The 25,836-nt window shown below is 39.7% G+C and overlaps 1 protein-coding gene across 4 annotated transcripts; it reads right to left on the bottom strand.

Moving 5' to 3' along the window:
* Positions 1 to 4,197: 4,197 nt before the first annotated feature.
* LOC135629484 (myb family transcription factor PHL7-like) lies at positions 4,198 to 14,529 on the bottom strand. Of its 4 annotated transcripts, none has more exons than XM_065136919.1 (7): positions 13,997 to 14,529; positions 13,111 to 13,308; positions 11,400 to 11,476; positions 11,277 to 11,319; positions 11,086 to 11,143; positions 10,651 to 10,720; positions 4,198 to 4,680 (listed from the first exon to the last, which is right to left on the bottom strand). In XM_065136919.1, exons 2-7 carry the CDS (start codon positions 13,274 to 13,276, stop codon positions 4,297 to 4,299), a joined length of 798 nt encoding a protein of 265 aa, XP_064992991.1. In that variant the 5' UTR covers positions 13,277 to 13,308; positions 13,997 to 14,529; the 3' UTR covers positions 4,198 to 4,296. The 4 variants fall into 4 exon arrangements, with proteins under 4 accessions (XP_064992991.1, XP_064992990.1, XP_064992989.1 ...); XM_065136918.1 differs by having other exon boundaries at positions 13,111 to 13,331; positions 13,997 to 14,528; XM_065136917.1 differs by having other exon boundaries at positions 13,115 to 13,308; positions 13,997 to 14,528.
* Between the last annotated feature and the right edge of the window lie 11,307 nt (positions 14,530 to 25,836).

Genomic DNA, 25,836 nt, shown 5'->3' with positions numbered 1-25,836 from the left:
AATCATGCAAAGGTATGACCGAAATAACTAGAGAGTTGGACTGCTCTTGAGCCCATATTCGCTTAAGGGAGCCCGGCAAGTCAGAGGACAAAATCGAGTAAGCGAACGTTGCTACCAAGGGAGCTAAGGAGAACAGAATCGGTGCAAACCCTACAACGTGATAGCAGAGGCCATGCATGGGAGTTGTAGTCTATCTTTCCATGAACCAAAGGGAGCTACTTGGAGAACACAGAGGTGTTGAAGCAAGGGGTCGAAAGGGGTGAGGAAGTGACTCCGAGTCTAGAGGGACTTAGCTACCCAAAATCAAGCATCAGTTAGAATGGAGGTGGATTTGGAGGAGTACCACGAAGACATATCTACTGATCATGAAGAAAAGGGATGCAGAGGTGAGGCGACGGATAGTATGGCCATGGGCATGGCAGCGCCATGGTACAGTAGAGGCGAGACTTCTATGAAAGTCATTGATCCCTTGCTCTCATGGAGGGAGAGCGCTTGGTCGTGAAAGGGACCTAGGAGGTGGAGCATGCAGAGGCAAACTCCAAGTACTGAGACAAAGCTAAAAGATAGAGGCCAAGGAACTTCGTAAGACCGATATCAATGAGCTTCTCATCAAGATAGCCAAAAGTGAAGGACTTCGGGTCGTGCAAGAGTGCACGACCAAGGAATGAAGCAGGCAGTACTCGGTGCTGTACCTTTGCTACTTAGTAGAGTAGGCGGTAGGGTTGATGGAGAAGACGATACAATCCCAGAGGCAACCAAAACTATTATAGACTCACTCCAAGTTAGGGTGAAAACTTCCTGCATTCCAAAAGTTTGATGGCATTGAGAAGGTGAATCATAGTAGCTAACTCAATGTAAGGAGTGCAAACACTTCGAGTGCTTCAGAAGTGTGAGCAAAGAGCAGGCAAAGGTCAGTAACCAACTCGATGCATGTAGCACAACCCTTGAGGAGGTGAGCAAAGTCAAGTAACCATTACCTTCTCAACTCTTAAGAGAATGGGCAAAACCGAGTACCCCAATTCTCTTATCTATCTAGTAGAGGAGCTCTGCATAGGTTCAAAGACCCTTCGAAGATAATGAAAGACAATAGTTGTCAAATCCTCACCAATGGTGATTAGTGCTATTGAGAGTAGATTATCCACTTCGTTTCCCAATAGAATGCCAATCGAAAGCGGAAGTAATACGAATCTACTTGGATGTGACAACTAAGTGAAAGAAGAGTCGATGGACAAATTTTATGGAGGAAGGACCCAAAACTTCATAAGTTTACGAGGCGATGCTCATTAAAGCTCCAACAAGCATCCACCCAGTTCAAGCAGCATGAGGCATTTGAGAGACTAGCGTAAAGTAACGATAGTCTTTTTCTTCATCTAATGGATCCGCAAGAACCAACAGGGATCAGCACAACTCAACCAATCCCATACTAGAGTCAAAGTCATTGGCGGGTTGAAGCAACATGGCGGATCAAAAGTTCGACTACTCAACTATAGCAGCGGAGAGTAGTTGGGAGCCAAGAGGCACATTACAGCTGGAGCAGAAGATTGAAGACTTAAGAAAGGCGAGGAGTTGTAGTGTCAGCAAAGGCTTCAACGAGGACGTCAAAGGAATAAGTGGGGGAGAATGTCATGGACAAAATTCTAAACAGGATGTTCGATGTAATGCTTTTGTATGTCTGTGTCTTTTGGTTTGTTCATACTTTGCACAGCATATAGAGGGACGGTCGAAAGCTTAATAGCCCCATTTTGGTTGGGTTTGATGGCCTTCTTAGGCTTGTAAATAAAGACCTTCTTAGGCTCGTTCTATAGTGGACCATTTTGACCATTTTGTCATGGACTTAGCTGGTTTTGCCTAAGTCATACGGCACCCTTGCGTGTCCGTCCGCAAAGGTCAGCCTCCCCGAAGCCTCCCATGGTCCCTTAGGACCCACAAAAGATAAAACGAGTTAGAGAGAATGCCTCACTCGGGATCCACAAGCAAACATTCCAGGAAACACTTCATAGACAATGCAAATTACAAACAGACTTTACAAACTCTGAACAGTTGCACAACAAAGGGTTAATATGGTCCATTACAGACCAAAAATCTCTCACAAGTCTCCACATGATACAACATTTATTTACAAGCCTAAAGCGGCCACCAAACCTAACTAAAATGGGACTATTAAGCCTTTGGCTGTCCCTCTGCACGCTGTGCAAAGCATGAACATACCAAAAGACACGGACATATATAAGCATTACATCAAACATCTTGTTTCGAAGTTTGTCCGTGACACATTGTTGTATAACCGTTCAAAGCTTTTAAAGTTTGTTTATAATTTGCATTGTTTATGAAGTGTTTCCTGAAATGTTTGCTTGTGGATCCCGAGTGAGGCGCTTTCTTTAACCCGTTTTCCTTTTGTAGGTCCTAAGGGACCATGGGAGGTTTCGGGGAGGCTGATATTTGCGGACGGACACGTAAGGGTACCGCACGACTTAGGCAAAATCAGTTAAGTCCGTAACACTACTGTACTTAGCATTTACCACCTGAAACCAATTCAAGTAAGCATCAATTCTCTTTAAGTAGCACAGCATAGGCAATAGAACTTATATCCCTAATATCAAGACCTCCAGCTTGTTTGGATTTAATGATAGAATCTAAGCCAATAGAATGCACACTCTTCGAGTTGTCACATAAAAGTTTTCTGGCATATTTCTCAATGGATTTGCTAACCTTCTTAAGCACCCACATCAAATTCGAGGTACACCGGGGAAGCCAACAAAACCAAGTTTATTAAAGCAGTCTTCTTGGTTAGAACCAACCTATCTATTTATTATATTGTTTATTCTATGTAGAGCAAAACTAAAGCACCATGGTACGTAAATGGGAACTTCCCCTCTTTGTTGTTAAAAAAATTATAGATTTCATATACCCTATCTTTAGAGGTAGCCTAAGGGAAAAAGAGTTTGTTTACGCCGCATTTATCCATTGGTTCTTAAAAGTCTTAAATAATTTAAAGCTTTTGGCAATGATAACACATACGCTAAAGGTGAGAATGATATCATTCGCATATAACAAATACGACACATGATATTGGTTTGTAAAGTTAAAACGGTCAAACTTCCCCTAACAATGACATTTTCCAACATGTAATATAAACACGGTGCCACAACAACATATAGATAAGAGAAAAGCGGATCCTTTGTTTAATTCCCCATTGAGACTTAAAAGTATTTAAGAGTGATCCCAGTTGATATAACATGCAAATCTAGGAGATGAAATACAATATATATGTATATATATATATATATATATATATATATATATATATATATATGTATATATATTTATATATATATGTATATATGTATATATATATATGTATATATATATGTATGTATATATATATATATATATGTATGTATATATATATACATACATATATATATATATATATACATACATACATATATATATATACATACATACATACATACATATATATATATATATATATATATATACATACATACATACATATATATATATATATATACATATATATATATATATATATATATAGATTCAGTCAATGATTTACGGAACTATGTTTAATCAAATCAATATCTGATTTAATTTTGATAATTATGTGCCAATGCAACTAAGATTAAACTGAATTTTTACGTGGTTTAAGTTTTTGTTGTTACTTTTTGAAAATGGAAAAAGAAAAAGGGACTTAGTTATCATATAAGACTTTGTGAATCACGATCCTAATTAATCACCTACCACATCAAGCCTTGTTGTCGCATGTGGTTACCAATTAACTGATGATAAAAATCAAATCATTTATATGAGACTATTCTATCATCATGCCTCATGTCATGTGGGGCTGCCCCCACATAGTTTTCATTCCCATCTGATCATAATGATAAGTTTTATAAGAACTGTACACCTAGTAAGAAAATCCTATATTCCTTTAATTATGATATTTTTAAAGATTGATAAATGTAATCTAAATTACAGTTAAAAATATTAGTTTAATAATGATATACCGAACATACTTGCCAATATTTTGGCCTAGTGAAATTTATAGCTTAGCAAAGTTCTACAACCAAATCTCATCTTTACCACTTATACTTTATCCCAAAAAAAAAAAAAAAACACTGTCTAAACTGATACTTACAAAAAAAAACACTTTGTAGGGGACACTAGAAATTCCGCTTAAGAAACCAACCAAAGTGGCATCTCCATCAAAGTTGTCAGTGGCATGACACGTACAAATGAATTGTACAAAACGTAAACCTAATCAAATTCTCATCATCACAGATTCACAACGGAGCAGTTGTGAACACCCAGCTCTTCAGTACCCACCTCCACCTCATTCGGGAGGTTCTGCTGAGTGCTACCAGTACCCTCATCCAGCATCGTTCCTGCTCCAAAACCACAACTGATGATACAATGATCACTGCAGAGATCAGGTTTGGATTCTTGTTTTGGTGTTTCCTGGGCAGCATCTGAGGATTGATTGACGACAGCCGTCCTTGGCTTCTTGAGTGGTGATGGGTTTCTGTTGCTGTCCGAAATTGGCAGAGAAAGGGAGGATTTGTGCTTCTGCACGACACCACTTAGCTTCTGCTGCTCTTCAATGATCTTCTGGAGGTATCTCCCCTGAGCTTCAATTCTCAGCTGCAATTGCCTTTGCACCTGAAAGATGCATGTGAGGTTGTTGCATATCTCTGGCACTGAGCTTGTACAAAGTTTAAAGCAGCAATCCATCTTTAATGATCTATTGGAATCTCATAGCCATATGAACCCATACGGTATAAAGCTGGAAACTGACATAAGGATTCAAATCCTTATTTTATAATACAATAAGGAGATATACATATATATATATATATATTGTTAAAGATGTCAGCTAAGATAACTGGTACAGCCTTCGACTCTTGATAACAAAGTAATATGATGAAATCCCTTCCTTATTAGTTCCATTTACATAAAAGAAAAGGGTTAACTATGAAAACACAAAATTTAACACCATCATTAGAAAAATTCACACAATACATAATATTTAATGAAATTCCTAACTATTGTCATCTATTGTTGCTCTAGGCATTGTAAGGTGTCCTGATAGAACCCTTGCGGATTCTACGCTTCGAGTTGATCTCTTTAGGGGATCGACCTCCTTGGAACTCTATAGAGGTTCCTTCCTTTAGGTTACTGCTCAAATGCTGCTAAAAAGATTCATCTATTCCTTCTCAAAAGATGATGAATACATGACTATTTATAAGGCTTCTAAACTTCAACTCCTAATAGGACTCCTACTCAAGACTCCTACTTCTAACCAACTCCAAATAAGACTCCTACTCTAAGAAGCAACATCCAAACTAACCCTAGCCGACCTCTTCACCTCTTTAATAGGGGTCGACTAGGTAGGTTTTACATGAATGCCCCTTTTAATGAAACTCAATTAGGACTCTCCTAACTAGAGTCCTAACAGACCTGTCGCTCTCTTCAAATCAGCCTTGTCCTCGAGGCTAATGATCCATGAATTCTGGGAATTTGATATTCAAGTCGTCATAGTTCTCCCAATTGGCATCTTTTGCTGGTAGGTTCGCCCACTTTATTGGCACTTCAGTAGTGGGTCGTTGTCGTCGAGTCACGATCCGTCGATCAAAAATGGCACTCGGTTGGGTCTAGAGTTCCCCTTGGGTAGTCATATTTGGTAGATGGCTTTGGGCTGTCTCGTTTTGTCCCAAGTTGAGCTTTAAACACGACATATGAAAGACTGGATGGATTCGGGAGCTGGCGGGTAAGTCCAATCTGTATGCTATTGCTTCGATGCGCTCCAAAATTTGATAGGGTCCATAGAACTGAGGTGAATGCTTCATAGATGCTCTGGTCTGGATTAATGTTTGCTTGTATAGCTAGGGCCATAGGAAGAGCCAATCTCCTTCTGAAAATTCTCTTTCGCCTTTATGTTGATCATATTATTATTTCATCCTTGCTTGAGCTTTTTCTTGTGACGAGGGAAACCTTTCGACGGAGTCCATTGATATATCAGTCCATATTGAGTTTGGGACGGGCAAGGGTTGCAGCTTTCCGGGACTTGCCACTGTCTCGCCTTTATATCATTGACATACATCACATTGTGCCATAAATTTAGCAATAATATTTTTCATCCCTACCCAATAAAAATTTTGCTTAATTCTCTTATAGGTTCTAAGGAACCCGGAGCGCCCAGCCGCAGGTGTGGAATGCATCTCTTGAAGGATGGTCTTTATGCAAGTAGAATTTGGCACAAGCACAATGCGTCCCTTATAGTGCAATTCTTTTGAATCCCATTTGTAATAAGCCACGGAGCATGGAGCTTCCTCCAGTTTTTTTATAATCTTACTGGTCTCCGGATCTTCCTGTTATTCCCTCTTAATATCCTCAAGGAAGTCACTGGTCGGAAGTGAAATAGTCGAAAATTCATCTTGCTTCGGTAGTCGCGAAAGTACATTAGCAACAACATTCTCTTTCCCTTTTTTATAAGTTATTTCATAATCATATTCAAGAAGCTTTGTTACCCATTTTTACTGCTCGGGGGAAGATATCTTATGCTCTAAGAAATATTTTAGGCTTTTATGGTCGGTCTTGATTTAAAAGCGTCGCCCAATTAAATACGGTCTCCATTTGGTCACCGCATGCACAATCACGAGCACCTCCTTGTCGTAAATAGTCATCTTGAGATGGAAATGAGTATTGCCTTACTGGTATAAGCAAGGGGTCGACCACCTTACATTAGTACAGCACCAATTTCGACTCTGGAGGCATCGGCTTCAATAACAAAAGTTTTGCCGAAGTCGGGTAGCACTAGTACGGGCGTTGTCGTCATTGCGGCTTTAAGTTCGTCGAAGGCGGTGGTGGCTTTGTCCGACCATTGGAAAGCATCTTTTTTCAGCAAGTAAGACATGCATTGATCTTTCCATAGTTTTTCACGAACTTACGGTAGTAGCTTGTTAAACCGAGAAAGCCACATAGCAATTTTATGTTCCTCGGGGTCGGCCAGTTCTATATTGCTTCAATTTTGGAGAGGTCGACCGCCACACCTTCCTCTGACATGATATGCCCAAGATATTCCATCTTCTATTGAAGAAAGCTGCACTTCGATTTTTTGACAAAAAGAACATATTCTCGCAAAATCGTTAAAACAAGTCGTAAGTGCTGAAAATGACTTTCAAGAGAAGGGCTATAAATAAGGATATCATCGAAGAAAACCAGCACAAACTTACAAAGATAATTCCGAAAAATATCATTCATAAGGCTCTGAAAGGTAGAGGGAGCATTGGTGAGACTAAAGGGCATTACCAAAAATTCGTAGTGGCCGTTGTGTGTTCGAAAGGCGGTTTTCGGTATATCTTCTTCACACACTCGTATTTGATGATGCCCGGATCGAAGATCCAGCTTTGTGAAGACTCATGCTCCCTTTAATTCATCAAGCAATTCATCTACTATTGGAATAAGGTATTTGTCATTGACGGTTATGTCGTTGAGAGCTCGGTAATCAACGCACATTCGTCATGTTTCGTCCTTTCGTATGAGGAGCACCAGTGAAGAGTAGGAGCTGCAACTTGGCCGAATAACTCCTGTTTCGAGCATCTCTTTTACAATCCTTTCTATTTCATCCTTCTGGAAATGTAGATACCGATATGACCGAGTATTTGCTGGAGGTTTGCCTAGAAGAATCAGTATACAATGATCATGCTAACGAGTAGGAGGTAGGTTGCGCGGTTCGTCAAATATATCTGAAAAGACAGCAAGTAGGTTTGGATCTTCAAATTCTGTTGGCTCTCCCTTAGTTCGCTGCTCAAGTTGTACCAAAAAGCCGCTGCATGCTTTGTGCAAAACCTTCTCCATTCGTTGTGTGCAAATCGTCGTTACATCGCCCCCACGTTTCCCGTGTAGTATCACTTGTTTCCCCTTACTATAAAATTTCATAATTAATTTCACAAAATTCTAAGAAACATCACCTAATGTCGTCAGCCATTCGATGTCGAGCACGACCTCATAATCATCAAGAGGGAGGAGGACGAAATCTGTAATTATCTCTTGGTCCTGCAGCAACAGTTTCACCTACGGGCACCTATGATCACACTTCAAAATTCGTCCGCCAGCGACCTTAACGTTAAACCTACTGCAATTCTCGATAGGTAAGGCCATCCAAAAAGCAACCTTGCTGCTCATAAAATTATTAGTGCTCCCGATGTCAATAAGAACGGTGATAGGTTGTTGCTTCAGAAGTCCTCCCACTTTCATCGTTTGCAGGTTCGCGTAACCGGTAAGGGCATGCATCGTAATATCAACTGGCTGTTGTTCTTCATCCGTGACCTTTTCCACATGCTCCTGGACCTCCTCCTCCATGTCTTCCAGAGGTTCAATCAATAGGAGGCGACCCCTTTTGCAGTGATGATCGCAGTTCCACGGCTCGTCGCAATGTCAACAAAGACTCTTTGCTTATCAGTCACGTAGTTCATCTCTTGTCAATTTTTTTGACAGCGAAGGACGACTGGGAGCAAAAGGAGGTTTATATGCCACGGGCCTAGGAGAGGTTCTTATCCTCCGAGCATCTTGGTTAAATCGTTCTTCTTGTATTCGGGCGAAAGAAATTGCAACTGTCATGGTACGGGGCTACCGCGCCTTAACCTCCCCTTTTATCTCTGGCTTGAGTCCTTCGATGAATGTTCCTAACAATTGATGGTCAGTCTAATCACGAGTAAGGTAGGATAGCTTCTCAAACCTGGTTTGGTACTCTTGAATCGTAGAGGTTTGTCAAATCTTTACGAGTTGACCATCGATATTTTCATACTTCGTAGGTCCGAAACGATTCAGTAGTGCGTTCTTAAATTAATTCTACGTCGGAGCCTTATGATTGTATTCCAGCCAATTGTACCATTGAATAACATCTCCTTCAAGGTGGATCACAGCAATTTCCACCATAGCATCATCCGACGTTTGATAGTAGCGAAAGTAACGTTCAGCGCGCGAAATCCACCCCGCCGGGTCTCCTTCTTCATATCGCGGGAAGTCCACCCTCATGCGTGGCTGAAGCATGTCCGAGGGTTGTCTCTCCTTCTCTGGAGACCTCTCTGAACTCTCTCCTCGCTAAAATTTGGTTGGACTCGGTGGTTGTCGGCGGTTGTCCAATTCTGAATTCTGCAAACGAAGCGCGCAATTTTTCCTCCAAGTGCGATTCAAGCCGCGATTCAATCCGAGATTACAATGCTTCAAATTTGGCATCAATTGAATCTTGAGAAGCCATAGCATACACCTGTAGGTTAGAGATGTCCCTATCTTCTTTCTGTTGATGGGTTAATGGCATGGGGGTGGTGGAAGGTTCAGAAAAATTGAGGATCACATATAGGTACTACAGCAGATTTTTTTGTCTAAAGTGTAGCAGTTTGAATGTAAAAGGTTAGTGGTTTTTATTGAGAATTTTTTTAGGAAACCAAAGGGAAATCCGCTGTTAGGAAGTGTCAAAGCTGTCATAAAAATTTCGTAGAGATTTGGACAAAAAAACGCAGTAGCAAAATCAAACAAACTGTGCTATGCGACTGGAATTCTGCAGTGTATCTTTCGTCGTAGAGATAAAAACTTTGCGACGAAAAGTTTATGCAGCAATATAGGAATAGTTTTTTTGGATTTTTGAATAAGGATAACTAAATTGCAGCAGCAGTAAAGTAGGAAACTAGAACCTATTGCAATTCACGGGGAGATCAAAGGATGATCCGCGGTGTTGGAGATGACAGCGAAATTCGACGACGATCTTTTAAGCAATTATAGGAATTGCTTTGGACGACTGTGGAGGGCTGATGGATGGTTTGATTTTTGAATAAGGATAACTAAATTGCAGCAACAGTAAGGTAGAAAACCAAAACCTGTTACAATTTATTAGGAGATCAATGATCCACGATGGTGGAGATGACGGCAGAATTCGACGATGATCTTTTAAGCAATTGTGAAAATTGTTTTGGGCGACTGTGAAGGGCTGATGGATGGTTGTGGAAGGGCAGCAAGACGCCAAGAACGCTGCTCTGATACCAAGTGTTAGAACCCTTACGGATTCTAAGCTTGGGGTTGATCTCTTTAGGGGATCGACCTCCTTGGAACTCTATAGGAGTTCCTTCCTCCAGGTTGTAGCTCAAAGGCTGCTAAAAATATTCATCTATTGCTTCTCAAAAGAGAATGAATACATGACTATTTATAGAGCTTCTAAACCCCAACTCCTAATAGGACTCATACTCAAAACTCCTTTTAACCAACTCCTAATAAGACTCCTACTTTAAGAAGCAACCTTCCAACTAACCCTAACCCTAGCCGACCTCTTCACCTCTTTAATAGAGGTCGGCTAGATAGGTTTTACATGAATGCCCCATTCAATGAAACTCAATTAGGACTCTCCTACCTAGAGTCCTAACATGTCCAAACATAAATGATAAAATTAAAGCACACAAAGAAACATGAGTACAATAATCTAGTTATTAAACTTGGCAACAGAATGGAACAAAAAATTTCATGAAAATTCCCATTTTTCCAACAACTCTCTTTAGGAAAATTCCTTTGGATCTCAAGTTAACAGGAAAAAAGATTTTAAGTGTGTAACAAGAAGCATGACCAATTAATAAAACATACCTCAAGCTGTTCATGCAACCGTTTTTGTACCTCCATTTGCATTTTCAAGGATTCATTAAATTGTGCACTTCTGGAAGATGAAGTAGATCATAAGATGTTGAAAGGTGTATGATTCAAACAACCAATTTTGACAATACAAACTCCTTAGTTTATTGCCAATAGCAGAAGTCAGATCCAACCTAGTCTTTGTATGTAACCATAGACATCCTTGGGAGGATATTTATCTACTGAACAAGTAAAATTATGAATTCAATACAAAAATGCAGCACTGGACATAATTGGTTTTAAAAGAAAATAAATGTAGGAAATGATCACTTTAGCAAAGAACAGAACTTTCTTAGTTTTTAAGCAGAGTTGAATTTTTGACAAATTGCATCAACATGCTAGCCAAAGGATACTGATACTAACCACCAAAAAGTTCAAGAGAGCACTTACGGTGCAGAGTCCGTGTCAGAGTGGGTATGGCCAGAATCTTTCTTATCATCTTTAGAACCTACAATAAAAATATCCTTTATCCTGATCTTGACTCACACCAACAGAAAATATTTCCAGGAGACATTTTCAAGAAAAAAACCAATACTGAATCTCCCTCAGATGCATAAATAAACATATAACTAAACTTTTACCATCAGCTGGAGAATCAGGTAAATACTTTGCAAGGCGGTACTTCTGCAAAATTGAAAAAATAAAGATTAAATAAATTCTAGGGAAAAAAGCAAACAATCTCAATTTGAAGGAAGAACCCATACCTGTAAATGACTTTTCACATGATATATTGTAATGCCCGGTACAGCCATTACTCTTAAAACACCTTTTGGAGTTGCTCCTGAAATATTTTTAGGATAAATTATAATCAGCTTATATGAAGAAAACAATTAGAACTAAAATTAACATAATAGGAGATGGTCAGGCCAGATGTTGACACCCTCGCAGAGGAGAATAACACTAAAGGAAGTTTCCTTGGACTTAAAAAGTATTTGTCAATAAGAATATCTTATTCACTGAAATATGAAACAGAAACAAGTTGGTTTAGCTAAGTACAATAGCTGGAAGTAAAGGAAAGAACAGAGAATAACAGAAATGTCAAAACAAAGTGTTGTGGCAAGACCTAGAAGATGAAGTCGCTAAAACATGCATTTTGATAAAGTGATAGGTTAGAGCTTCTCTCAGTAGTTATTTCTGGTCTCAAATTTTGGTGAAACTATGACATAAATCGAATCTGCCACAGTCATGATTGTAATAATTGTATCAGAAGTAGGGAATCTTGCATTTAGCAAAATATTGAGTATTCCTGAAGTTATTTAGCTAATGTTGTTCATGTATCCAATCCAGAAAGTAAACCACCTTGGTAATTGGCAGCAACAGGTATCAGTAATATCAGTCTATCGAGCAGCCATATAAGAAACTCTAAACCATGCTTCCCAGCATCAAGTGCATCAAGTGCATCAATTGCTTTATCAAAAATAAAAGGAAAAAAGAACATAGAACTGAAAAAAACCTAAAATAATGGTTCATCACCAGGTTGTTAGTCAATCTGAAGATCAATCCCAACAGAAATGCAGACTTTTTAGTACTTAAATTGCATAGCAACAGTACATAAAGACAGAAAAATTGCGCATGCAGCGATTAAAGGTAACTTGTGGTACAATTTAAGGACCCGCAAAAAGTTCCAAAACAACTGTATGCTTCTATTCATATCTCAGTTGTCACTCATCATTTGTACTGTAGTGAGTGATTTTTGGTGGTTCATACAATAATGTCCTGAGAACTCCAGGAACACATAGATTTTACAAGAAATTTGAAACTTGTGTTTTGGCTTTGACAAGTTTTCAACCAGATTGAACATCTTCATGTGGACCGAACTTCACACGAGAAAAAAATTGACAAGTTTTCGGCGATATTGAACATCTTCATGTGGACCGAACTTCACACAAGAAAAAAATTGACAAGTTTCCGACCATAATGAACATCTTCTTGTGGACTGAACTTCACACAAGAAAAAAATTAAGAATGCTTTCAATTTCTAGTGAATTCTGTAAGAAAATTCTTTTATAAAGATAATTAAGTGGAATTAGGATAGGATAGCACCAGGCAAGTAGGAAGGAAGGAGTGAGCAAAGGAAAATTAATTAGTAAATAAGGGATCTTTTGATCCGATTTATCATATAAATTTTCTTAATCATTGCACTAAGTCCATTAGAACAATTTAATGAGAAAATGTGGAAAAATCTTGACTGACAATTTTACTGAAAAACCATTTTAATTATGGTATCTTTCTTTGAGATACACGGTCTTAAGAAAGCTGAGAAACATGAAGAAATTAAAGTTCCAGAGGAAAAGTACACAGTAAATATGATAACAAGTGAGTGCTACACTAGAACCTGCCACATTAGAACCCACTACACTATAGATAGGATAAATCAAGCACGCCAACAATCAACCATGACTGGAAAGAAAATACCCACTATCTGGTCCACCAAGTTGAGTGATTGCATCAACAAAGCGGTCATGAAGATCCGAAGTCCACCGCAAGCGTTGTTTTCCGCTTCCTCCTGGGTTGACTGGATTATTGACACTTGATCCACCCGAAATTCCAATGCTACCAACTTGCTCAGTGCCTTGGCCATTGTCAGGTGCCATTGAAACAGTTGAAAATTTGCTGGCGTGATACATGAGAAAAGACTGCAACTTACAACACTATTAGAATATAGCAATATTTAAACAGAACTGATGGGGGCATCCAAGAATTTTAGTGCATCTTTTGCCAAAATTCCTGTCACTCAGTGGAAACAAATTTTACCACAGGGATTCGTGCAACAATGTAAATACAATTTATTTTCTTGAAGAAAGCAAGACTCACAAAAAGATGTAACAGAAAATCGCAATATCCAATTGCATAATTTGTTAAACTTGTTCATATGGTTATTATTCTTGCAGACTACAATACCCAAGAAAAGAAAGAGACTCATGTGAGCTCTTCAAAGAAGAAAATCAGTGCAAGAAAGTTGGGGACATATAAAGGTCAAGCATAATCGCCAAAAGAAAAATGAAACTAAAAAAAACGAAAGAAGAGCTCATGCACAATAAATGGCCTTCGAAAATTTAGCTTTACGTGCACAATTTTGCATCATATACCCACCAAAAGAGATGCTTTTTCGTTTTAAATCGGAGATAAAATATAAGAGAACAACACATAAAAAATAAAGGTGAAAAAGATCGTAACTATAACACCTAAACAAGCGCCATTTCCTAAAGGGCAGCAACAACGCTCACTCTCTCTCTCACTCACTCCAAATGTCAAAAAAAGAAACCATTCAAAATTAAATTTTGATATAAAAAAGGACCACCTTATAGTACGAAGATCTCGGAACTCCCAGACTACTGAAACACTTGGCACCAGGTGAATCCACCAATTTCTGAGCAAAATACCATCTTCCAGAATCGAACTTGCCCCAGGATTTCCACTCAGCACCACCTAAACTTCTTCCAGACCCCTCAAAGATCAGCTTTCGGCGCGGAATAGCGCCAATTTGGGGCTCCGAATACGGACTGGGGACAGCAAAAACAGAGTCAGGAAAGGAAACCTGCGGGACCGGGGCATCGAATTGGGGATAGAGGGGTCAGTCGAGAGCTCGAATTGGGAAGAGTTGGTAAAGGATTCAAAAGTAAGAAGGCTCGGTCCAGGGTGGAAATCGCGCGGAGAAATCGAGGGAGTGAACTTTGGAACTAGGGCTTGGATTCGTGGCCGTCCCCCGTTGTTTGGAGACGGAATTCTTCTTTCTTGTTGCCTCAGTGAATGGGTGAATTCTATGGTTGGCTTCCTCTCCCTCCCACCCCGGGCAATAGTAGTGTCTGTGGCGGTAATCTGCAGGGGTAGGAGAACAGGCGCGGGGGCAGGTGCACAATATTTTTTTTCGCTCGACCTGGCAGATTCCCAATGGCCATCCACGTCGGCCCCCGGCTGCTTACTGTGTTCCAACAAGTGTCAGTAGGGGTCCACGGGTCGAGTGCCGCCGACCAGAAAGGGTACAAGGGTTTCTGTTTGGACTCAGACAAACAGACAAGACGCGGGGCGTCCCTACCAGCAGAGTGGCAGTGGATTTGTCCGTCATCCGACTCGACCCGATCCATCCGCGATATCAAATCACGCAGGATTCATTGTTTTCCCTATCACAGAGTGGGCGGCTGCCATCCGTCAGAAGTGATGTCACGCATGGTGGAGCGCAGCTCAGCCAAGCGGGGTGCTCGCTAAACCTGAACCATGATTGGCCTAAAATATACGAGCTCATACCTTAGTTAATTACGGCTCAATCCTAATTTTCCCAGATTGATTTAGTGCAAGCATGGTTTCATGTATCATTGTGATGTCAATGGATCAGATTTTAATCCTATTCGATGGCCTAACGAACTTGGAATTATGCCCCGACTAAGAATCAAATAATTATTTGAGTTTATATATATTCTTGGTCTGTTAAGGATGGAATGCGTTCAACTACGAAGGTGTATATTTCTCATGTACAAAATTATACCCCCCCCCCCCCAGGATGGGTTAAATAAAGGATGAAAAAAATACACTCAACGATCAAGCTTGAAATTTTCCCTGCAAACCCTTGTGTAGGCACTTTAAGCTGTGCTGATCTTATAACGGAACATGGTAATTGCTCGAGGCAACCTGATTCAAGATGCAGTGCATGCGCAATCATAGATCTATCTCAAGAATTGGATTACGTCATGCAGCTACAGTGTTCAAATGTGCAAAGAAGAGTACTGTCTGTTTTTTTTTTATTTAATCGGAAATATGATGGTTAAAAAATCACCCAGCTCATCAGAGTTCATGTAAATAGAAAGTTTAGGTACGCTCTTCGAAAACAAAAATCTACTAACGATCCATCATACCAAAATTTATTGCCTCACAGACAACCTTGTTACCCTTCCCAAAGACATGTGTAACATAAAAATTATCAAAACAATCCAACGTTACTGTCTGAATTCTTCACAGAGAAGTATAATTCATATTGATAATCTCCACAAATTCTGTGGAGTCAAGCTCCACAAATTGTTTGGAGTCAAGCTCCACTGCCATGAAATGAATGTCTTCTTGTAGTCCCCTAGCCAGCCATCAATCTAAGCAAACTGAATATATAATTTCTTCTCACAAAGATTCCATTACCTCTAAAAATGAAATAATCATAAATAATTGATAAATTTGCGATGATTGTACACAACAAACACAAGGTCCTACGAGGAATACCAAATTTCTCCATCATATAACATTTAGGATGCGATCATGCAAAAGCTTTCAATAGAAAATTTTAACCTTGTGAGGCACTAGGAGCCTTCACAAGACTCTCCACCAATCTTGAATGTTACTATGAAAAGAAAAAGAGGATCGTAAGAGTTTCAAAGCTAAACCGATAGAAGCAACACCATTAGTATATTATTTAGTCTGCACAACAAAATATCGCTATAAAGAGAACAGAGAGCTCAATGCTTAAAATTTTTGCGACAAACAAAGGGTCGAAATATTCTATAATTTTATGTTAGTCCTAATGATAATGATAATGACATATCAAATTCTTCATACTGATAGGATAAAAAAATTTTATATATAAATAAATACTAGTGGACCGTAATACACAACAGAATTAAATAAAAATCATAATCAAATATGACATCAAGATTTATATAAAAAAATCTCTCTAATACTAAAGGTAAAAACCATAAGGTAAACTAGAGAAAATATATTATAAAAATAATAAACATACAAATCTTAGAGTTTCTGATCCAAAATTCAAATAATAATAATAAGAGAATTACATTGATACTAGGATTATGTTACTATATACAATATCCAAAATCTCTTCAAGTGATCATAGCAAGAATCCACAGCAAATCTGATCTAACACGAGGTGAGAATACTGCCTGGATGATTGAAAACAACCACTATGTTATCCTCGTAATTTTCTTTTTTCTTCTTCTCTTGTTCTTTTGCCTTCAACTATCACTACTGCTTCTCCCATTTTCTCAACCACGTTCACAGCCGCTGGTACTCTCTTTTCATTTTTCAGCCCTAGCCGCCAAAAGCTTCAGTTAAAAGAGTTAAGGTTTAGGTTAAAAAAAACAATTTCAATAACTATGGGCTATGGGTATTAAAACCCACTATGGATTGAATAATGGGTTATCTGCCCAACAACATCTCCCTTTAGCCCATAAGGAGGCTATTCCATGACTCCTCAATGTGAAGTCATGCCAACTAATTATCGGTATATTGCTAGTCATATGTATCCTACAAGCCAATCACGTGAGTGATAGCACGTGTGACTTGACATGCAATCTTTTTACTTATTATATTTTGGTATTTATCACTTTATATTACTTATTGTATATATATATATATATATATATATATATACATACATATATATATATACATACATACATATATATATATACATACATACATATATATATATACATACATACATATATATATATATATATATATACATACATACATACATATATATATATATATATACATACATACATACATACATATATATATATATATATATATATATATATATATATATATATATATATATATATATACATACCTACCTATATATATATATATATATATATATATATATATATATATATATATATATATATATATATATATATATATATATATATATATAGACCTATGCAATGAGAATCGGATCGTGATGAGATCACGATAATGAGACCGATTCACCTTTAAATATAAATCCTAAATAATCCCAATCATAGGTTACTCAAAATGGACATCGAGATAACTAGACAGATTGGTGTGCTATATACCCGTCCATATGATGGATGCAATTGGTTTTATAATTGCTCATGTGGGGATACTAAGAATATAGTATAGGTACTCATTGGAGAATGAGTTCACTGATTGATCCACTTACGGACTACTGGATGGTTGATGATGCCTTATTGTCAGATAACGATTCCGTAGTCCTAGTGGTGTATCTGGTCCTTAGACTTGAGACACTAAAGATTTCCTGTATGAGTACTCCATTCTTTGATACCGGACTTATAGATCTAGAGGTTCCAAATCTAATATAGCCGGTCATTGAGAGTGGTAACCAACCTTATGAGGACTATTGAGTGTCGATAGAGGATCATTCACTCTCGTTGTTTAGAGAGGAATATCCAATGTGTTCTTGCTCAGACAAATCCCTAGCCAGGGTCATTCGGATTGAGAGAGAAAGAGTTCACTAGGAGAATCTGATTAAAGCAAGACTCGATTAGAAATCGTATGAGTTTGATAACACCACGCCCGGTATACGACTTTCGGGATATTAGATGGATGAGGGACTATAGGTATATGATAACTGAGGACAGACAGGTGTAATGGATTGGATTCCCGTGTAACGTCTGGGGAGTAGTATATCCGTAGTCGATGAATCGAGTGAATTATTATGGAGATAATAATTCACCGAGTCAGAAAGAGTTCTAATAGATATGAGTCACGGCTAGCCCGATATTAGGCTTAGAGGGTCACACACATATGGTAGACATTGCGATAAGTAAAGGTTTAGATATGAGATATTCGTTAGAGCCTCTATCTTATTGGATATCTAATAAATTCTTGAATTATTAGATCCTATGGATGGGATTTAATAAGAGCCCATGAGAGATTATTGGATATAGATCCACTAATCTAAGAGGCTTGGGTAGTTGGATGGAGATCAATACCCAATATGGTAGGATCCATTACGGTTAAATTGACAAAGGACCTCTATAAATAGGAGAGAACTAGTGGTTCATAGGCTAGAGCTTTTTTGGTTGCCTCTCCTATTCTCCTTCCCCTCTCTACCTTAGAGCAAGCTTGAAGTTTTGAGAAGCGTCGTTGCAGCCCTGCTATGTGGATCACCGCCAGAGAGGAGGGTGCTTGACCTCCTTCACCCTCTCCTAGAGATCTATATGGATTCAAGGATATACGATCTCCCTAGGTAACACAATCTATCTTATATGCAGTTTTAAGTTTTGCGGGTTTTTGTGCATCAATCTTCGTACGACGACGAACACATATTTAAAAAATCGAGGATTTTGTTTTAATGTTTTTCCGCTGCGTATGTGATGTCGCACCCAAGATTTTTCAACAGTGATATCAAAGGCAGGTTGTTCATGCGAAAATTGGTTTTGAACTGCATGTGTTGTGTTTCGAAGAAACTTTTGATATCAAAATCGTTGACGTAAAAGCAAGAAAGGGCAGCAACTATTATTGCCCTTGCTGCCCTCATAGATGGCAGCGCTGCCATCTACATGCAGGCTCTCATCCGGCGACCGGTAGGTTGCATCAGTAGCATCCACCTGCGAGCGGGCACTATGACCGCAGACACGGTTGCCTACAGCGGCGCCCATAGGCAGGACCGCAAGCACGACGGCCACCTACGCACGGGCATTGTGCCAATGCGCAAGGGCAGCACCTTACATCGCTGGGCCCGCGCGTGAGCCGCCAACAGCAAACCCCAGCGGGCGGTGCTGGCCCGATGGTACGGTGCTGTGCCCGCGAGCACAACCGCCCACGGGGCATAGCGCCCGACTGTAAGGGTGGCACCGTCCATAGTCACAACGCCCCCACGCCCCCATGCTACACAGGTTGCCACCGGTAGGGTGGTAGTGGTCGTAGCAAGCAAGAAGAAGAGAGGGTTTTCTAGCTAAAAGATAGTATTGCCCCTTGAAATTTCAGAAATTATAAGTTCTATCCTTTATCTAAATTATGAAAACACCTCGCATGATGATGATTTATAATGTGATGTATGCTATGTGGACGAATGATCATGGACCGTGTGATGTGTGTACTTGTTATTATTATTATTGTGGCTTATGAGCCTCCATTTTATTTCTCGTTTATTGTCGGGCCTACGTGCCTATGATTAAGTTGTAATCACACGAGGAGGCGTAGTGGGAGTGTGGATGCAATAGCAGGACCCATGAGACGGACGATTGTGATGTATAGAGATGCGTCGAGATGCCGACGGAACCGACGAGGATGAAATGGACGATCACAAGACATGAAGTTGCACCGCTGCACACATAGATCTTGATGTGAGTGATTAGGCCCACTAGCTCGGGCCTGATCACATTAGGTTATGGTCCATGATTATCTGGTGTAATTACTCATGTGATATGTGATTGTTTATACACCTATTAGATATGTGTATATATATTTGCATGTGATGTAGATATATATATATATATATATATATATATATATATATATATATATATATATATATATATATATATATATATATATATATATATATATATATATATATATATATATATATATATATATATATATATATATATATATATATATATATATATATATATATATGTGACATGTCATATGATGAGACTAAATCAAAAATATCCCCTCTCTCGATAATATTAAGTCGGTAAACGTGAGGCGATTATATTGACTCATGTGGCCTTCCATCATTATAGGTAGGGACCGATTCACAGTATAGGTTGAGTTAGTCGAGTCCCTTGAGGCTCACCTATATCGCGATTCACTATCTTGTTTATGACATAGAGATATCACCGGTGACCTAAGGATATGGTATGCTTAGTCGAGTCCCTCGAGGGTATATCATCGTATCCAACTCATCTTGTAACGATGGTATTGAATTAACCGAACATTATAGTTGGTCAAGTCCCTCAAGACCATAGTGATTCGGAGACCGAATAGGATAGATAAGAGTTGTGATTGATAAGAGTTGCCTACCTTTTGGGCTTAGTGTGATAGGTCGAGTCCCTCGAGGTTACACTAAGACACTAATTAGATCCCGATCCCCACTAGAAGTTTGCCGGAGACTTTCATTTTACGTGCTGAGGGTATCGTGTGACTCGCCAATAAAATAGTGGGAGCAGATTAAGATAGAAGTTCATATCTTGATTGTTTATTTTTGTAAAAGCTACATGTTATTTATTTCTACTTCATATTTATTTTCAGAAAATGTCATTTTCAAATCCCTTATGTAGCATACTTGATGTCAACCACCTCATTGGTTCGAATTATATGGATTAGCTTCGCAACTTGAGAATTGTTATCACGGCGGAGAAAATCGCATACTTCCTTGATACAGTGCCTAACCCCGAGGAAGGTGCAAGCGAGAATGAGATCGCTCACTACGTGAAGTACATAAATGACTCCACTCTTACTCAATGTTACATGTTGGACTCCATGACTCTTGAGTTACAGAGACAACATGAAAAGATGGATGCTAGATCCATTCTCCTACATGTCTACAAACTGTTTGAGGAATAGTGAAGGACTCAGCGATATAAGATATCTAAGAGTCCCTTCCGCGCTAGGATGACTGAGGGGACACCGGTTCAGAACCGTATCCTAAAGATGATTGAGTGGATAGTGTTGAATCTCGTATTTTGATGATGAAACCAATTGATAATTGTTTATGTTTTAATCTACGTTTTGAGTGACGTAGGATGCTTTGATCAGGATGAGACAATTAAAGCAGGAAGAATCATGTTGTGCCGGAGGAAAATATGTCAAAAGATTGGACGTTGAGCCGGTGGATCGGTCGACGTATCGACAGAAGGCTTCGGGCCGTGGATTCGGGCATCGGGCCAAGAAGAGTGGATATTGCGCCAAGGATATCGGAGTTACAGAGTCAACTAGCCGATTGGGCAATAGGCTGCAAGAGAGGACGATGCGTCGAGGAATCGGACGAAGCATCGAGGGACCAATGACATGCCGGACAACATGATTAATGCTTAGTATTAATTGTCTAGATCGAATTTTATTTTATATGTGCAGGATTAACTATGATAGCAAGGCATGAAGCAAAATGAAGTCCCGGAGTCAAGGACACGATTTCGTTCGGAGTTCGAGAGTTCGTCGAAAGTCCGGACGTTCATCAGAAATTCTGGCGGAACCAGCCGAGAAGTCTTGGAGCTTGCCGGAGAAGCTTATCGGAACTCGCCAAGAAGATCGTCGTGAAGTCCAGGAGCTTGCTAGGAGTCCGCCGGAACATTGCCGAGAGATCATCGAAAGTTCGTCGGGAGATCGCTGGAAGAACCAAGACTTACGGACTTGTTTAGCTCAGATTATGTCTTAGATTTCGTAGTTAGTACGTAATTGGGTTTGGATTTGGGCCAACCCAATTAGGGGCCAGCTAGGCCCATGTAAGAACTATGTTGGGCCCAATGAGAGGCCTAAACAATGCCCCAAGAAGTCTCACCGTCGTGGTACAGTCTTCGAGATTGTGTCAAGTGGTGGTACCGCTAGTTTGGGCGATTGTACCTCCCCTAGCAGGGTGCCAGGCTGTGGCACCACTAGTCTGGGTGGTGGGACAGCCCAACACAGCCTCCCAGGCGGTGGTACCGCATAGGTTGGGCGGTACCACCGCCAGTGCCTAGAAAACCCGGGATAAGATATTTTTAGGCTCCAAGTTGGAATCAACTTGGAATAAATATCCCTCTCATCCCTGGTTAAATGAAATAAGAATAGAGAGTTTACAAGTGAAGAAACACTGTTGCAATCACTTGAGAAATCCCTCCTCTAGATCTAACCTTAGAATTCTGTTTAGGAGGAGTGTGAGTGCTTGTAAGGGTTGTCTCCTAAACCCGGTAAAAGGATAAGAGGGGTGTAAGAAGGAGGTTGATCTTCGCCTATTAAAGGAAGATCGATAATGGATGCCAGTGGCCTCGATGGAAGAGGAATCGGTGGAGTGGATGTAGATCATGACGACCGAACCACTATAAATTAGCGTGTTCTCTGGTTTGCATTTATGTTTAGCAATTTACTTTACTGTAAACCTCTTTAATTGCTTACTGCCTTTAATTCATTTACGAACGTGTTTCAAGTTAAGTTTTCGAAGAATCCATTTTCAACATACGAAGGTTTTTGAAGATGTGATTTTATCGCTGCACTAATTCACCCCCCTCTATTAGTGCCGACCCTGCTCTTGACCATAACAATTAGTATCAGAGCCTCGTTTTCTCATTTGGTTTAACACCTAAAGAGAAATGACTCTTTTCGGCTTTCAAGAGAGTCACTCTCTTATTCATCCTCTCTTTTTCAATGAGACGGACTATACTTATTGAAAAACTCGAATGAGAGTTTTCTTGCTTTCATTGAATCTTGATTTATGGCACATAGTCGAATTTGGTTTTCAAAGGTCTTCTCTTCCAATGAACCATTGGAATCATTTTGAGAAGAAGATGTTTTCTCTAAATGCTAGAGCTATGAATACTCTATTTTATGCCTTAGACAAAAACAAATTTAATCGGGTTTCTATGTGCGAAATGGCCTTCGATATTTGGCATATTCTCGAAATCACACATGAAGGCACGAATAGAGTTAAAGATTCTAAGATTAATCTTTTAATGCACGATTTTGAACTTTTTCATATGAAACCAAGCGAAACCATTGTCAACATGTGTTAGGATCGCAGCAGCACTAAGAGGGGGGAGGGGGGGGGTGAATTAGTGTAGCGGATTAAAACATGTAAGTTTGAAATCGATTTCGTAAATGTGTAGAGATTTTGATTCGATGAAGGATGACTTAGCTAAAATAGCTAGAGTAAAGGTAGTCGAGAGTAGAGAGATGAAAACCGAATGATTTACAGCTAAGTAGAGAAATGGTTCAGAAAATTAAACACTAACACATTCAAGGAACACCACGATGTATAGTGGTTCAGTCAAGTGACCTACATCCACTTTTGAAGCCTTCTTCGATGAGGCTCCCAACTTCCACTAGCAAATTACTTTGAAGGGGAAGGACCAAATTGTTAGAACCCTTGCAGATTTTAAACTTGGGGTCGATCTCTTTAGGGGATCGGCCTCCTTGGAACTCTATAGGGGTTCCTCCCTCCAAGTTGCTGCTCAAAGGCTACAGAAAAGATTCATCTATTGCTTATCAAAAGAGGAGGAATACATGGCTATTTATAGGGTTTCTAAACCCTAACTCCTAATAGGACTCCTACTTAAGACTCCTACTTCTAACCAACTCCTAATAGGACTTCTACTTAAGACTCCTATTCCTTTACAACTCATAATTCTTCTCTAAGAAACAACCTCCTAACCCTAGCCGGCCTCTTCACCTCTTTAATTGGGGTCAACTTAGGTATGTTTTATATGAATATCCCTCTCAATTAGGACTCTCCTAGCTAGAATCCTAATAGACCCGCCCTCTTCAAATCAGCCTTGTCCTCAAGGCTGACGATTCATGAATTTTGGGAATTTGATCTTCAAGTCGTCATAGTTCTCCCAAGTGGCATCTTCTGTTGGTAGGTTCACCCACTGTATTAGCACTTTAGTAGTGGGTCATCATCGTCGAGTCACGATCCGTCGATCAATAATGATACTTGGCTGGGTTTGGAGTTCTCCTTGGATAGTCATATTTGGCGGGTGGCTTTGGGCTGTCTCCAAGCACCTATTTACAACTTCTATCTGGACGTCGATTTATGGGTGATATGTCATACTCCTTTTCAATTTAGTACCCTGCATATAGAATAACTTTGTCCAAAATCTACTCGTGAAGATGCAAGTAGAATTTATCATAAGCACAATGCGTCCCTTATAGTGTAATTTTTTTGAGTCCCAATTGTAATGAGCCACAGAGCTTGGTGCTTCCTCCAAATTTTTTATAATCTTACTAGTCTCGAATCTTCCTACCATTCCATCTTAATATCCTCAAGGAAGTTGCTGGTCGGAAGTGAAATAGCCGAAACTTCAGCTTGCTCGGGTAGCTGCGAAAGCACATCTGCAAGAATATTCTCTTTCCCCTTTTTGTAAGTTATTTCATAATCAAATCCAAGAAGTTTTGTTACCCATTTTTGCTGCTCAAGGGATGATATCTTTCGCTCCAAAAAGTACTTGAGGCTTTTATGGTCAGTTTTAATTTGAAATCGTCGACCAATCAAGTAGGGTCTCCACCTCGTTGCTGCGCGCATAATGGCGAGCATCTCCATATCATATATTGACTTATTTTGATGGGAGGGAGATAATGTCTTACTAGTGTATGCGAGTGGTCGACCATCTTGCATGAGAATGGCTCTAATTCCGACTCCAGATGCGTCGGCCTCAATAATGAAGGGTCGGTTGAAATCTGGTAGTGTTAGCACCGGCGTCGTCATCATGGCTGCCTTAAGTTTGTCGAAGGAAGTGGAGGCTCTGTCCAACCATTGGAAGACATATTTTTCCAGTAAGGAAGTAAGCGGTGCATTGATCTTTCCATAGTTTTTCATGAACTTACGGTAGTAGCCTGTTAAACCCAGAAAGCCATGTAGCAATTTTATGTTGTTAGGATCAAGAGCACTAAGAGGGGGGGGTGAATTAGTGCGGTAGAAAACTTTCGACGATTAAAATCGCGTTCGTACGATAAGAGCGATTTCCATACAAAATTCGATTCGTAAATCACTTTAACTTGTAACCACGCAAGATGCAGTTAAAGCAAAGATATAAGGGCAGTTTGCAGTTAAGATAGAAATCAGAACGTAAACGTAAACTGAAATATAATGTTCGTACGATAAAAACGATTTACGTCTAAACACCGATTCGGAAAATGCAGAGCTTGAAACACGATCGTATATGCGCAGAAGGTAGTAAGCTATTGAGGAGGTTTGCAGTAAAGATAAGATGCTCAAAGTAAATGCAAACCGAGATTTAGAGTGGTTCGGTCAATCTTGACCTACTCCACTTTTGGCTTCCTCCACCGACGAGGTCACCGACGTCAACTAGAGGCCTTCCTTCAATAGGCGAAGGCCAACCATGCTTTTACAGTTTCACTCCTTTTGACGGGCTTAGGAGACAACCCTTACAGGATTTTCTCTCCTCTCTTTAAAGCTCAGAACTTGGAAGAAAAGAGGGAGAAGGACTTTTGGCCTTTACAACAATTTTGAGCTCTAAAAATCACAGAACAAGATCAGGATTTTGGTGTATATTCAGTGCCCTTTCAGTGCTGAATGGGTGGGGTATTTATAGGCCCCAACCCAGTTTGACATTGGAGCTCAAAACTGTCAATTCTCGGAATTCCGGGATCTGGCGGTTGCACCTCCTGACTTGAGCGGTTGCACCGCCTAGTAGAGCTCGAAGACTAAGCCTCTAGGCGGTGCCACCTCCTGTCAGGGGTAGTTGCACCTCCTGCCAGAGCTCGAAGACC

This window comes from Musa acuminata, chromosome BXJ3-1, assembly GCF_036884655.1.
Source record: "Musa acuminata AAA Group cultivar baxijiao chromosome BXJ3-1, Cavendish_Baxijiao_AAA, whole genome shotgun sequence".
Lineage (NCBI taxonomy): Eukaryota > Viridiplantae > Streptophyta > Magnoliopsida > Zingiberales > Musaceae > Musa > Musa acuminata.
This window is presented reverse-complemented; position numbering and strand designations above follow the sequence as displayed.

What these genes read in the sequence shown, in the direction of transcription:
- LOC135629484 (XM_065136916.1), bottom strand. Translation starts at nt 13,322, where the DNA reads ATGTATCACGCCAGCAAATTTTCAACTGTTTCAATGGCACCTGACAAT. An exon ending in ACCTGATTCTCCAGCTGATG is followed by an intron (nt 11,144 to 11,276) that starts GTAAAAGTTTAG and finishes TTTTTATTGTAG; the next exon opens with GTTCTAAAGATGATAAGAAA. An exon ending in TCTGACACGGACTCTGCACC is followed by an intron (nt 10,721 to 11,085) that starts GTAAGTGCTCTC and finishes TTCATCTTCCAG; the next exon opens with AAGTGCACAATTTAATGAAT.